The 14668-nt window shown below is 50.9% G+C and overlaps 1 protein-coding gene across 1 annotated transcript; it reads right to left on the reverse strand.

Moving 5' to 3' along the window:
* Positions 1 to 7423: 7423 nt before the first annotated feature.
* On the reverse strand, positions 7424 to 14196 carry GATA1 (GATA binding protein 1). The gene is made up of 6 exons (XM_006045697.4): positions 14116 to 14196; positions 10228 to 10466; positions 9362 to 9739; positions 9113 to 9258; positions 8460 to 8585; positions 7424 to 8031 (listed from the first exon to the last, which is right to left on the reverse strand). Exons 2-6 carry the CDS (start codon positions 10445 to 10447, stop codon positions 7660 to 7662), a joined length of 1242 nt encoding a protein of 413 aa, XP_006045759.1. The 5' UTR covers positions 10448 to 10466; positions 14116 to 14196; the 3' UTR covers positions 7424 to 7659.
* Positions 14197 to 14668: the final 472 nt, after the last annotated feature.

Consider the following 14668-nt stretch of genomic DNA (forward strand, 5'->3'; position numbering starts at 1 on the left):
AAATAACCAGTTGTTTCTAGGGAAATCCAGGCTATGCATTCCCATACAAATTCAGGATGAGGCTCCATAGACTGCATTATGACAGGTTCCTATAAAGAGGTGGTTGTGGTTGTTGAGTTGCAAAGTTGTGTCCAACTCTTGCAGCCCCATGGACTATAGCCCACCAGGCTCCTCTGTCCATGGGATTTCCCAGAGAAGAATACTGGAGTGGCTTGCCATTTCATTCTCCAGGGGATCTTCCCCTGCTTCTGCTGCTTAGTCGCTTCACTCGTGTCTGACTCTGTGTGACCATATGGACTGTAGCCCACTAGGCAACTCTGTCCATGGAATTCTCCAGGCAAGAATACTGAAGTGGGTTGCCATGTCCTCCTCCAGGGGATCTTCCCAACCCAGGGATCGAACCCTGGTTTCCTGCATTCCAGGTGGATTCTTTACTGCTGAGCCACCAGGGAACCCCAGAAAGAGATTGCTGCTGCCGCTAAGTCGCCCCAGTCGTGTCCGACTCTGTGTGACCCCATAGACGGCAGCCCACCAGGTCCCCCGTCCCTGGGATTCTCCAGGCAAGAACACTGGAGTGGGTTGTCATTTCCTTCTCCAATGCATGAAAGTGAAAAGTGAAAGTGAAGTCACTGAGTCGTGTCTGACCCTTAGCGACCCCATGGACTACAGCCCACCAGGCTCCTCCATCCATGGGATTTTCCAGGCAAGAGTACTGGAGTGGGGTGCCATTGCCTTCTCCTCAAAAAGAGATTATGTAGCCCAATTCAGGGTCAGCACAGGTGTTTCTGTAAAGGTTCAGAGCCGTGTTCATACAAATTTAGCATTAGGTGTTCATGTCCAGATTCAGTCTAGATTATTATTAATTGTGCTCAATTATGTTAGCTGCTGTAAAACCTAGAATCTCAGAGGCTTCACAGATGCATATTTATTTCTTACTCATACAAAATCCATTGGGAATATTTATTACTGGTCATTCATGGACCCAGGCAACTTCCATTTTGCAGCTCTGCTCTCCTCTGAGCCTTTGGAGTCCTCACTATTCAGCTAGTAGATGGGGAAAGAGAGAGTCGAAGATTCTATGAGAGAATTTTATGGAAGAGGTCTGAAAGTGTAGTATGTCAATCTGCCCACATTCCATTGGTCAGAGCTCTGTCACATGCCCATATCTAATTATAAGGGAGGTGGGAAAAGTGGGTGAGCCTAGGAAGAAAAGGAACAGATTTCAGAGCCTACAGCAGTGCCTGCTACAGGATTCTATAGACTCCACAGAGCTATGCTGTCCAATGTGGTAGTTCCTAGCCTCACACTGAGCCCTTGAAATGTGACTAGTCCAACTTGAGACGTACTGTAAGTGTAGAATACACACTGAGTTTTTTTTTTTTTTTGAATTGGTATAAATAAATATATCAATAACATTTTTTGGGGGGTGAGCTGTGTCATGGGGGATATTAGTTCCCTGCTGCTACTGCTAAGTCACTTCAGTCGTGTCCAACTCTGTGTGATCCCATAGACGGCAGCCCACCAGGCTCCCCCGTCCCTGGGATTCTCCAGTCAAGAACACTGGAGTGGGTTGCCATTTCCTTCTCCAATGCATGAAAGTGAAAAGTGAAAGTGAAGCCGCTCAGTCGTGGCCGACCCTCAGCGACCCCCATGGACTGCAGCCTTCCAGGCTCCTCCGTCCATGGGATTTTCCAGGCAAGAGTACTGGAGTGGGGTGCCATTGCCTTCTCCGATTAGTTCCCTGACCAAGGATCAAACCTGAGACCCATAATGTGGAGAAAGAGTTAGTCACTCAGTCATGCCCGATTCTTTGCGACCCAATGTACTGCAGCCCACCAGGCTCCTCTATCCATGGGATATTTCAGGAAAGGATACTGGAGCGGGTTACCATTTCCTTCGCCAGGGGATGATCCTGACCCAGGGATCGAACCTGGGTCTCCTGTAGTGCAGGCACATACTTTACCGACAAAACTACAAGGGAAGGCCCCCTATAGTGGAAGTATGGAGTTCTAACCACTGGACCGCCAGGGAAGTCCCAGCAATAACTTTTAAATTGATTAAAATAATTTTATTTATTCCTGACTGTGCTCAGTCTTCATTGCTGTGTGGGCATTCCTCTCATTGTGGAGAGCCGGAGTAACTCTAGTTGTGGTGCTTAGGCTTCTCATTGCAGTGGCTTCTCTTGTTGCAAAGCACAGGCTCTAGGGTGTATGGGCCCAGTAGTTATGGTTCCTGGGTTCTAGAGCACAGGCTTAATAGTTGTGTTGCTCGGGCTCAGTTGCTCCGCAGCATGTGGGATCGTCCTGGATCAGAGATCGAACCCATGTCTCCTGCATTGTCAGGCGGATTCTTTACCACTGGGCCACCAGGGAAGCCACCATATCGATTACATATTGAAATGAAATACTGTTGGTCCTTGAACAAAATGGATTTCAATTTGTGGGTTCACTTGTATGCAACTTTTTTTTCAATACATATTACTGCTACATGATCTGAGGTTGGTTGAATCTGTGCTTAATCACTCAGTTTTGTGTGACTTTGCGAGTCTATAGATGTGAAACTGCTGATGTGGAGAAACCAAATATAGAGGACTGACTAATAAAGTTATACATGATTTTCACTGCTCGGAGGTGTCAGTGCCTCTCCCCCCTTGTTGTTAAAGTGTCAACTGTACTCAATTATAGTGGGTAAAGTATAAAATATATCATTTAAATTAACATCACCTGTTTGTCTCTCTTTTTAATGCAGCTGCATGAAAATTTAAAATTACACATGTGACTAGAATTGTATTTCTTTTGGACAGCACTGCTATTGAGAATTCTCTTTAATGCATCAGGACAGGGGTGGAGGTGGAGGTTTCTCCACCTGTAGAGGTTTCTCTCGGAGAAGGCAATGGCACCCCACTCCAGTACTCTTGCCTGGAAAATCCCATGGATGGAGGAGCCTGGTGGGCTGCAGTCCATGTGGTCGCTAAGAGTCAGACACGACTCAGTGACTTCACTTTCACTTTTCACTTTCATGCATTGGAGAAGGAAATGGCAACCCACTCCAGTGTTCTTGCCTGGAGAATCCCAGGGATGGCGGAGCCTGGTTGGCTGCCGTCTATGGGGTCGCACAGAGTCGGACACGACTGAAGCGACTTAGCAGCAGCAGCAGCAGAGGTTTCTCTATAGGGTCAGGTTGTTTTGTCTTGTCTGAGGTCTGGGGAATGACCCTATTATCTGGTAAGACAGGTTTGTAGAAAAATATGAGGGTTGGAGACATTGTAGACTGAGAGGGAAGGATGTGAAGGCATTGTTTTCTTGGGCAGATTAAGCATGGCTGTTCCTTTAGAGGCCAGAAGGGTGGTTTTCTGTAGAGGGTCAGGCCAAAGGATCATAACATACTGAGGCCAGGTATTTCTGCATGGGATCAGAGCTGGGTGGCCAGAGACGCAGATCGAGAGACTCTTTTAGGGGTTAGGCCAGGGTTTGTTTGTTTGCTTGCTTGTTTTTCATTTTGTTGGGGGTATAGCCAATTAACAGACAATATTATGATAGTTTCAGGTGAACAGCAAAGGGACTCACCCATACATATACACGTATCCATTCTCCTCCCAACACCCCTCCCATCCAAGTTGCCACCTGACACTGAACAGAGTTCTCCGTGCTACAGTACGTCCTTGATGGTCATCCATTTTAAATGTAGCAGTGTGCATGGTAAGTCACTTCAATGTTGTCCGACTGTTTGCGACCAAGTGGACTGTTGCCCGCCAGGCTCCACTGTCCATTGGATTTTGCAGGCAAGAGTACTGGAGTGACTTGCCATTTTCTACTCCAGGAGGCCAGGGTTCTTGTACAGACTGAGGACAGGTGATCATGGTGATTCAGATTCTGGATTGTTTAACAAGGTCAGAGCAGAAGTTCCTGTGCAGGATAGATGTTTTTATACTGGTTCATTTCTTGGATGTCTCTCAAGTCAGAGGTTCCCTTTGAGTATGAGAGCAGGGTTTTCTGTACCAGCTCAGGACACAAGTTCCTGAAGGACTCAGGGTGGTCCCACACAGCATTAGGACAGAGATCCTGTGCAGAGGTAGGACATAGTCACCTTCACAGATTCAGGTGAGGGTTTCTTCTGTTGGGTCAGGACAGTGGCTCCTGTAAAGGGCAAAAGTGGGGCTTCTGGGACAAGGCAGGGGAAGGGGCTATTGTAGAGAGTCACAGGGCTTCCTGTGCAGGGTCACAGGGGTGTTTCCACAGGGGAAGGTTAGGAGTTCCTGTAAAGGATCAGGTCAGAGGTTCCTATAAATGAGTCAAATTAAGGATTTCTGTGGAGAGTCAGGATAAAGGTTTTTAAAGTCTGGTTAGAAGTTCCAGGACAGTTATAGTCAAGGCCTCCTGTAGAGAGTCATGGCCCTGGTGCAAACATAGGGTGAGGAGGGGAAGCCCTGTACAGTGTCTGGGAGGGGGATCCTGTGCCAAGTGAGACCATAGGTGGCTGCATAGGATGAGATATGGCCTTAAAGTTGAGGGTTAGGACAGGTGTCCCTAACGCAGGGCTTCCTGTGTAAACTCAAGACTGAAGTTCATGTTGAGAGTTAGAGCATGAGTTCCTGCATGCTCTGCGTGGTGGGTTGTGAAATCAGGCTTGTTGTGCAGAGTGACGTCAGGAGTTGTTGTCTATCATGGAGGCAAGGGCTTCTAAACTCAGTCTGGATTTTCTGAACTCACTAGATTTTCTAGTGAGTGAGGTATTTTGAAAATGCTACCTGAAGGGCAGGGCTCCAGTACATTGTGAGGACAGAGGTGTCCTGTCCAAGGGCAAGATAGGATTCCTATAAAGAGAGTGAGGCTTGGGAAGAGGGGCAGGACAGGCATTTCTGTTAGGGGTGGTACAGGGACTTTCTTTCAGTGGGAGTTCCAGATTGCCAGCAGGAGTAAGACAGAGGTTCTTGTGCCATGGGAGGCCAGGGGTTCCTCCAGTGCAAGGTGAGGGCTTGTGTTCCTGTCCAGAGTCAGGCTGGTTTTCCTGTTGATAATTAGAAAAAGGGGTTCCCTTAGAGTCCCAGAACTAGGTTTCTGTACTGGGCTTGGGCAGCCATTCTTATACCGGGTGTAGACCCAGATTCCTGAGCAATGTGGGGCCAGGCACATTTCCACACAGGTTCTGAGAGGGGTTTCTGTTCAAGATGAAGACTAGGCCTCCTCTAGGCTGAGAGGGCTGGGGTCCTGTGGGGGCAACCAGGCTTTTACAGGGCCAGGGCCCTTGTGGACAGTTCCTGTAAGAAGTGTGTGGACCACTATGATTCTCACATAGGCTGGTGTGGTGACTGCTCTGAAGGGATGCTGCTCTGTTCAGAACAGCTACTCACCCCTGCTGTGTTCAAGATATGTGGGCCCACAGTCCTCACCTTGGGGCTCCAGGGGAGAAGCTGTACAGAGAACCAGACCAATTAAGTGTGAGGTTTTTGGGCTCCAAAATCACTGCAGATGGTGATTGCAGCCATGAAATTAAAAGACGCTTACTTCTTGGAAGGAAAGTTATGACCAACCTAGATAGCATATTCAAAAGCAGAGATATTACTTTGCCAACAAAGGTCCATCTAGTCAAGGCTATGGTTTTTCCAGTAGTCATGTATGGATGTGAGAGTTGGACTGTGAAGAAAGCTGAGTGCCGAAGACTTGATGCTTTTGAACTGTGGTGTTGGAGAAGACTCTTGAGAGTCCCTTGGACTGCAAGGAGGTCCAACCAGTCCATTCTAAAGGAGATCAGTCCTGGGTGTTCTTTAGAAGGACTGATGCTAAAGCTGAAACTCCAGTACTTTGGCCACCTCATGCGAAGTGTTGACTCATTGGAAAAGACCCTGATGCTGGGAGGGATTGGGGACAGGAGAAGAAGGGGACGACAGAGGATAAGATGGCTGGATGGTATCACCGACTCGATGGACATGAGTTTGGGTGAACTCCGGGAGTTGGTGATGGATAGGGAGGCCTGGCGTGCTGCAATTCATGGGATTGTAGAGTCGGACACGACTGAGTGACTGAACTGAACTGAAGACTCACTATGGTGAAGGGAGGGTCACCCATCTAAAATCCACTCCTTAAACTCAGTGTGGTCAGGGCGAATTCTGACCCTAGCTTTTCATTAGTCAAATGAGCATGAATACAGTTTCCTCAGGCTTTTTTTTTTCAGGTGTTCATGAACTAAGGCAGCTGAAGTCTCTCAGCTGTTGCTGACCCACAGTGAGCACTCCAGTTAAAGGTGCTGCTTGCTGTTAGGAGCGGCTGGAAAGCCTCGGCCAGCTGTGGCGAGCCACTTAACCTGTCTGGTTTAGGATGTCACCTGACTGCTCCTGTGTAAGGGTTTGTTAAATGGAAGTACAGGTTCCACGTTCAGGGAAGCAGTTCACCCTGTTGAGTAGGTAGGTGTGTTGGGGGGGGAGCTGGTACTGTGGGGAGCTCCCCGACCCTCAGGATCTAAATATCACCCCCAGAGGGCACTTTGTCTTCCTAATCTCCCCCGCTCATTCTCTACCATTTCCCGCAGTGCTGCAGGCCTATCTGGGTTGAGAGAGGTAAGAGATAAGTGACAGAAAGGCCCATAGACAGCCTCACAGTCCTGCACTGGCCTTCTGACCTACTTGACAGCTACCATTCCCCCCCCTTCCTCCCTTTCCTGTCAGATGTCTGATGTCCCTTAGAAGAGGGTTCCTAGCTTACACCAACTGAAACTGGTGGCTCAGACGGTAAAGAATCTGCCTGCAATGCAGGACAGCCGGGTTCAATCCCTGGGTTGGGAAGATCCCCTGGAGAAAGAAATGGCAACCCACTCCAGTATTCTTTCCTGGAGAATTCCATGGACAGAGGAGCCTGGCGGGCTACAGTCCATGGGGCCGCAAAGAGTCAGACACAGCTGAACAACTAACAAACATTGTCAACCACTCGGAGACACTGGGACATGGCCCACGCCACATGATATGCTCACACACATACAGACTTGCACAGAAATACTGTTGTCACCAGACCCACAAAGACATTCTAAGACTCAGACCCTCACGGTCCCACTGCTGTGCCTCACACACCATCATATAACAGTTCTTGTTCAATGTTGCGAAATGTGTATGGATCCACTTCTGTGCCCAGTGCACATGCCGTCGTGCTGTCTCAAAGATCACCCCACTGGTGCACAACCCCACACGTTTACTCAGCACATGCTGCCGCTGACACATTTCCACATACTTCACACATTCACCCCTGCCCAGCCTTTCAGGGGAACCTGGAGTCATGCACGTCATGTCACACAGCCTCATCCCTATTGCCCGTTGCACACTGGCTCCTGCCATGATGTGTCAGTGCACATGCTGTCTCATTCCACCTGGACGCTGTCACACTTGGTTTCACATGTACCATTACAATTGTGAAGCCCCATGTGCCATCTCCCATGGTCACACATGGAAGCTCACAGTGTCATGAAATAATCATGGACACAGATACATACACACACCCCAGTCCCACATAGACTCACACCTCCATTTTCAGGACTCTGGTGGTTTTATTTCACGGAAGCTTTGAAGGTCCAGCCCAAGGTTTTTCTGGGTCCCAGGAGGTTGGGTGGGACACACTGCTGGCTAGAAATGGGGAGGGAACACCAGACCCTGCCCTGAGGCTGCGCTCGGTACCCTCATGAGCTGAGTGGGGCCACCACAGTGGTGGTGGTGGTCGGAGGCACAGGGCCTGTGGGGAAGGAGCCTGTGGGTGAGCCCAACAGGGGTCCTGGAAATGGCATGATATGGCTAACAGGCCCTGACAGCACTACGGGGCCCAGGCCTTGGTAGACATGGGCAGTACCAGGTGGGCCCAATGTCAAGCCTGAGGTCACCTCCCCACAATTCCCACTACTGCTGCCCCCAGCCACCACCATGAAGCCGCCAGATGGTCCTTCTGCTGCTCCTGTAGCTCCTAGGCTGGATCCCCGTTTCTTTTTCCCTTTCCCAGATGCCTTGCGGTTTCGAGTCTGGATACCATCCTTCCTCATGGTCAGTGGTCGGTTCACCTGCCAAGAGGGAGGCCATGGCTGTTTCCCAGCTCCACATCTTGCTCTATGACTCCTCCAGGGATGACCAATTCACCCCACTTCTAAGAATAGAGAACTTATTCAAGGATTAGGGAATGTGCCCCTGATATGACAAGAATCCTGAAGTTTTCAGGCTGTGAGTTTGGGAAAGCCTCTCAGGTTGATGGGAGCTGCCCCTGGTCTAGGGCAGGGCAGGGGAGTGGAAATTAGCTGATGGCCTAGGGAGGAGGTGACAGGTGGGAATCAGGAGAGAGGGTGGAGGGGTGAGAGGGAATGGGGGGTGGAGGAAGGGCGAAGGAGGAGGAAGGAAGAAAATAGCTAATGGATAAAGGAAGGGGGAAGGGTGGAGGGGAAGGAAGGGAAATAGGAGGAAGGAGAGGAGGGAGGCTCCACGAGCCCCGGGTCACCTGGTGTAGTTTGTAGTAGAGGCCACAGGCGTTGCACACAGGGTCCCCGCTGGCGTTTCTCCGCCACAGTGTCGTGGTGGTTGTCTGGCAGTTGGTACACTGGGTCCCTGCCCTTTTGCTGACAATCTGGGGGAGAGAGCAAGTAAGTATGGACACGCTGCTGGGTGGAGGACCAAAGAGGTGAGGGTCAGGTTGAGGGCAGGGTTTGCTTCAGGGCGAGGGCTAGGGTTTCTGTGTGGGTGAGGACAGGGCCTCCCTGCCAGGATAGGCATTTGGGGTGTTTTATAGGGCACTACACAATTTGCATGTAACTTTGCCCATCCACTGGAATCATTATGGGAATTAGAAGTAATCATGATTCCCCCACATCCCAACCAGTTCAACCAACACATCTGAGGAGGGTCTCAATCAATCCCTAGTGGTTCAAAGTGCCCCAAGGTGATCCCAGTGTGACACAAAGGAAGAAAAGTACAGGGAGAGAATAGAATTCCTGCTGGCAGCCTATGTTGTTTGGTCAAGGATAAGAGGTACTGTACACAGCTGGTTTCCTGGGTGGATGGGGAAGGAGCAGAACCTGTGGGTTCTTATAGATCATCAGGACTGGGATTTCTGTGAAGGTTGAGAACAGCAGGGATGGCAGGGCTTGGTGTTACCAGGCGCTTCTTGGGCCGGATGAGGGGCCTGTTCTGCCCATTCATCTTGTGATAGAGGCCACAGGCATTGCACAGGTAGTGGCCTGTTCTGTCCCGCCGCCACAATGGTGTCGCCGTTGCTCCACAGTTCACGCATTCTCTGGCCTCTGGTGGGGTAGACAGAAGGGAAGAAGGAGTTAGTCTCAGACCAGCTCTCCCTTGGTCACCCCCACCAACCTCAACCTCCCAGTCCCTTTTTGAGAACCTCACCGCAGGGGGTTAGGGGCAGAGTTCCACGAAGCTTAGGGGAGGAATAAGGTGCTGGATTGAGGGGGCTCCCAGTGGGAGAAAAGTAGGTACTAGAAAAGTCAGGACCCCCGTAGGCACTGCTAGGGACTGGAATTGATGAAGGTGGTGCAGTCCCCAGTGTCAAGAGGTCTGGACTCATCCGCTCTGTCTTTAAGGTCTCCAGGAAGCTGCTTCCCCCTTTCCCATCCAGATCTTCTGAGGCCTGGGGAGAGGAGTCCTCACGGGTGGGGCACACAGTTGAGGCAGGGTAGAGCCCGGTCTTGCCATAGGCCCAGCTAGCATATGGTGAGCCCCCGGGGATCCCCTCCATACAGTTGATCAGTGGGTACACCTGAAAGACTATGGGGGTATGGGAAAGAAAGAGGAAAGAAGAGAAACAATCAGTCTAAATTCATCTTACTTTCGGGGTCTAATGATGCCCAAGAGCCCCAGTATGGTGACCAAGTTTCCATGCTTTGAACGGGTGACCAGAAGAACTGCTGGCATTTGAGTGACTCCAGTGTTCTGAGCCCTAGTGGTTGCTCTGTCCCCTGACCTCCAACATTTCCAAATGAGCTTTGAGGATGACTTGTTGGGATTTGGAGCCCCATATATTACCTGGCAACTCCAGCCACTGTCTACTTCCATCATTGCTTCCCGGTATGGCTACCCCAAGAGGACAGGTTGGGGAGCAATGGCATTCCCAGTTCTGGACTTGACTAGGAGTCAGCACAGAGATGTGAAGCCTTATCCCATTTTCCAGAATTGACTCTTTGAAGGATTCTGGGTCTCCATGGCAACCTTGACAGCACAGAGCCAGTGCCAAGATAGCCACCCAAAGAAGTTACCTGGGGAGTGTCTGTAGGCCTCCGCGTCCCTGTAGTAGGCCAGTGCGGCAGCTGCAGCCGTGGCGGTGCTGGCTGCAGTGGAGGAGGCTGCTGTATCCAAGCCCTCAGACCCAGGGGGGAAGAAGACCCCCGATTCTGGTGGTGAAGATACCAAGGCAGGGTCCATAAACTGGGGTAGGGGCTCGGAGGTCCCCAAGGCTCCGAGGCCAGGGAACTCCATGGGGCCTCTGGGGTTTGACCTGTGAGGACAGGAGGGGTTCTCAGACACACAATCCCCCTCTCCCCTCTCTTCCTCCTTTCTCCCTCCTCCCACTCCATTCCCTCAATCCTCTTACCCCACTCTTCCACCTCCCTAGTACCCTCCTCTTGCCTCCTCTGTCCACCCTCATCTTCCCTTCCATTCAGTTCTCTTACTCCCTATCCTGCCCCCTTTCCCTTCTTCCTCTTATCTTTCCTCTCCTCCTTTTCTCTCCTCCACACCCTCCTTTTACTCCTCTTCTGTTTTGTCTCCTCTTCATTTTCTCTCCCCATCTCTTCTTTCTCCTCCTCTCCCCCTCTTCCTTCACTTTCTACTCTTCCTCCCCCTTCCTTCCTCCCTGCTCTCTCTTTTTTCCTTCTTCCTCTTCCTCTCCCTGTCCTTCTTTTCTCCCTGGTCCCCTATCTCTTCTCTCTTTCCGTCTCTTCCTCCTCTCCCTCCCCTTTTCTTAGCTTCCCCCTCTTCCCCATTCAACAACTGCTTCACTCCTCTTTCCTTCTCCTCCTTTGTCCTCCCCTCCCTTCTTTTGTCTTCATCATTCTCCTTTGCCTCCCTTTCTGCTCATCTCTTTTCTCCTTCTCATTTTCTCCTCTCCTCCTCCTCCACTTTCTCTTCTCCCTCTACCTCCACCCCCTCACGCTCCTAGGAGTTTGTAGGTGGGGTGGGCTGAGCTGCAGAACCAGAGTCCCTTGAACTCCTTGGTCATTCCCCAGACCTTGGGGTTCAGCCTCCTGTCTCCCCAACTTCATCCCTATCTGTTGCATCTTGCCTTCTGACTTTCTCAGAAACCCCATGGTTTCCGGCTTGACTCTCCCCTCCTCCACCTCCGTTGGGTGTGCAGACAGAGGGCCCCCTCAGTTCCTCCCTGTTTCATGGGGGGGTCAGTACCCCCACTGCTTATCTCTGCCATCCCCGCCCAACTTTTGAAATCACCCCAAGGCCTGTGGCTTCCTCTGAGGAGGGGGACAGGTGGGAGGTGTTCCCTCAGCCTGTACCGTGCCCTCTGGAGAGGTCTGCCATAGTTCTGCTTTCCAGCTCCTTCAGTCCCCACCATCCTCAGGCCTTAGTTTCCCTGTCTGCTGGATAGAAGGTGGTGACAGGGGTCTTTGCCCCTTTGCCTCTATTCGTCTCTGTGCGTATCTCTTGTCTTCTTGTGTCTCTTTTCCCCTACCCTGCTTCTTGTCAAGTCTGGCTCTCTGTATTTCCCTCCCATTTTTCTATGCTCTCTCTGTGCATTTATAAATGTCTGTTTTTCCTCCTCCCCTTGTCTGTCTTCCCATGTCTCTGATTCTCTTTCCATCTTTATCTCTCTTTTATCTCTTTCTTTGCTCTCTCTATATTTTTCTGTTTCTCTTTTTCCCTCTCCACTCATCTCTCTGAATGTCTGTATATCTCTCCCGCTCTGTCACTTTCTGCTTGTTTGTCTCTTCCTTCGTGTTTCTCTCTGGGTCCTCTGGCCTTATTTTAATGTCTTTCTCAATGTTCCCATACCCCTGATCATACCCTTCTGCACACAACCCCAGTTGAGGAGTCAGGAAACCTACCCCCTTACTTGACTTGCCCTGTGAATCTGAAAGCCTTGGTCTCCCTGTCTGTAGGGTGAAGTGACAGAGAAAAAGAAGACCACCTTCCCCTGCCTAAGTGACCCATTGTATTGCCTATGTAGACAGGCTCACAGCTGGGCCCTGGGTTGGGGTTGTGCTGGGAAAGAGACAGGCCTGTCAGTGTACCCACCATCAACCTTCTCTAGGCCCTGGGGCGCCTTCTGTCTTCTCTGGGGACAGTGTCTTGCCTCCTCATCTCCAACTCCATCTCTTTCCTGTCTGTCTCGCCATGATTCTATCTGTGAGTCTCTCTGCATTTCTGTCTCACTCTCCTTTTCTGCTCCTGAGTCTCTCCCTCTTTCCTGTCTCTCCGTCTCTCTTACTCTTCCTTTGAGTCTCTCTTTTTCTTCTTTCTCTTCATGTCTCTGAATTTTGCTCCTTTTCTCCCTCTCCATCTCTCTTTGTTTTTTTTTTTTCCTCCTTTTTCTCTGTCTCGATTTGTTTCTTACTCTTTTTGTCTCTGTTAACCACTGTTCTTTTATCCCCTCATCCTGTCCTCACAAGCACCCCCCTAGTCTCCTTCCAACCCCACTGCCCCTGTCCCTACACCTTGTACCTTGGCAGGTCCAGGACTGCCCACCCCTCTGTGGCAGGGGCCCAACTCCCCCCGCCCCCCCAGTTATCACTCTCTGGACAGAGATAAAGTTTATCTCGAGGCTGGGGGATATGAAAACTCCTTATCAGCTGCCCCACTAGAGTAAGTGCTGCCCCAACGGGTGGCAGGCAGCTGGCCGGCCCTCAGCTTTCCCTCAGTCCAGCCCCTCACCCCAGGTAACATCCCCACCCCAGCCCTCAAGGGAGGGTCCCTTGGGACTGAAGGGAGTACAGATGGGATCTGGGGGCAGATGAGTCTTGGGAGAGTCTGAGATGGAGTTTGAGGATTAGATATGGGGTTAAGGAGTCAGGGGTTTGGGGAACAACTATGGAGTTTGGGGTAAACAAATGCGAGTTTAAGAAGCAGTAAAAGGTTTGCTTGAAAAGTCACATTTTGGCATCAGAAATAAGTTAGGAAGGCAGAAACAGGGTTGGGGATCAGAGGCAAAGTTTGAGAGAGAGAGAAAGTTGAGAAGTTGGAGCTATAGTTTAGGGGTCAGGGTGGATTCTGAGAGTCATGGAAAGGTGTGAGGGTCCAACGGTTTTGCTGGAGCGGAGATGGAGTTATGATAGGCAGGCAGAGGTGTGTCTGATGACTAGAGATGGCTTATGGAGCACAGGAAGAGTTTGAGAATAGAGATACAATTGGAGTTAAGAAAGATTGGGGGCCAGAGAGGGCACCTAGGGGGACAGAGAAATATCGGGAAGCTAAGATGGGGTTTAGAGAAGGCAGACAGGAGGATTCATGTGACAGAACAGATTGAAGGGGTGGACTTGGTGTTTGGAGTGATGAAGACATTTTTGAGCATAGGCAAGGAGTTGAGAGAGAGAAATGGTTTTAGGGCATCAGAGAGAAGTCACAGGGAACAAGTATGGGATTTGAGAGGCAGCGATGGGTCAAGAGCGTGGAGCTAGGGTTTGGCAATCCAGAGACAGGCTTGGGAGGTCAGAGAGAGAATTGGGGGCAGAGACAGGGGTGTTGTGGAGTAGGCAGGGGCTTCAGAGAAGAAATAGGTGTGTGTGGTGGGGGGCACAAAAGTGAGCCTTTGTGGTGAATTCAGGGACAAGTTTGAGTTAGTGAAAGTCATATTTGGGGCAGAGGTTAGGATTTGGTGGGATGAAAGCATATTTCAGGTCAGAGATGGAGTATGGTGGGCAGAGTTAAGGGATCAGGAGAGCATAAATATCTTGGAAGCAGTGGATGGGAGTCAGGGCAGAGAGAATTGGGTTTAGGGGGAAGATTTGGGGTACAGATGGGGGTTAGAAAGATAGAGGTGGTCTGGAAGAGCTGTCAGGGGATTCAGGGGTGGTAGGCACTTTGGGGACCAGTGGTGGGTTGGGGAGCCTAGAGCAGGCTTGGGGAGTAGCCTTGAAGTAAGAGGCAGCAGGCCCAGGGTTTGCCTTGCTGGGGGCTCTTAGGGGGCTGAGACTGACCTGGGCTGGTTGGTGCGGAGGGTTCAGCTGCTTTGGGGATGTGACGAGCTCAATGTGATCCCGGGGGGTGTCCTGGCTGGCCTTGGCCTTTGAGGCTCCCTTCCTCCTTCCCTCCCTCCCTCCCCTCTCCCTCCTCCCTCCTCTCCAGGGAGTGGCTGGTGCCCCAGTGGGTGGGGCAGGCCAGGGGAGGGGGCCGGCCCCCTACTGGTGGGGCACCTCTTGGGCAGTGGGGCCTTCTTCCACCCCACCTGCCCACCCTGTAGATTCTTGGACCCTGTTTGACTTGGGCTTCTGTGGGCTTCAGTGTCCAGTCAAACAAAAATGGGCTGAAAGCAATATAAAATGAAAATAGCAGATATGGTTTCATGACCCAGCTGGGCTTTTCAGTGAGTTTTACAAACGTAAAGCCCCTACTGTGTGCTTAGCCAGGTGAGGGCTGGCCCCTTATGTATGTGTCTTCCTGGCCAAAGGGAGAGAAGGGCTGTGACTGTACCCATTTTGCAGGTGACAAGAATGAGGCTCAAAGAGGTTTGGTGGGAATTTGAATCAAGAT

This window comes from Bubalus bubalis, chromosome X, assembly GCF_019923935.1.
Source record: "Bubalus bubalis isolate 160015118507 breed Murrah chromosome X, NDDB_SH_1, whole genome shotgun sequence".
Classification (NCBI taxonomy): domain Eukaryota; kingdom Metazoa; phylum Chordata; class Mammalia; order Artiodactyla; family Bovidae; genus Bubalus; species Bubalus bubalis.

Bases quoted from the DNA above. Each gene is read 5' to 3' on its own strand.
- GATA1 (XM_006045697.4), bottom strand. From the start codon at position 10,447: ATGGAGTTCCCTGGCCTCGGAGCCTTGGGGACCTCCGAGCCCCTACCC. The intron at 9,259-9,361 runs GTGAGGTTCTCA...CTACCCCACCAG, and splicing joins TCTGCCCCTAACCCCCTGCG to AGGCCAGAGAATGCGTGAAC. The intron at 8,032-8,459 runs GTGACCCGGGGC...CCCTCTTGGCAG, and splicing joins TCTACTACAAACTACACCAG to GTGAACCGACCACTGACCAT.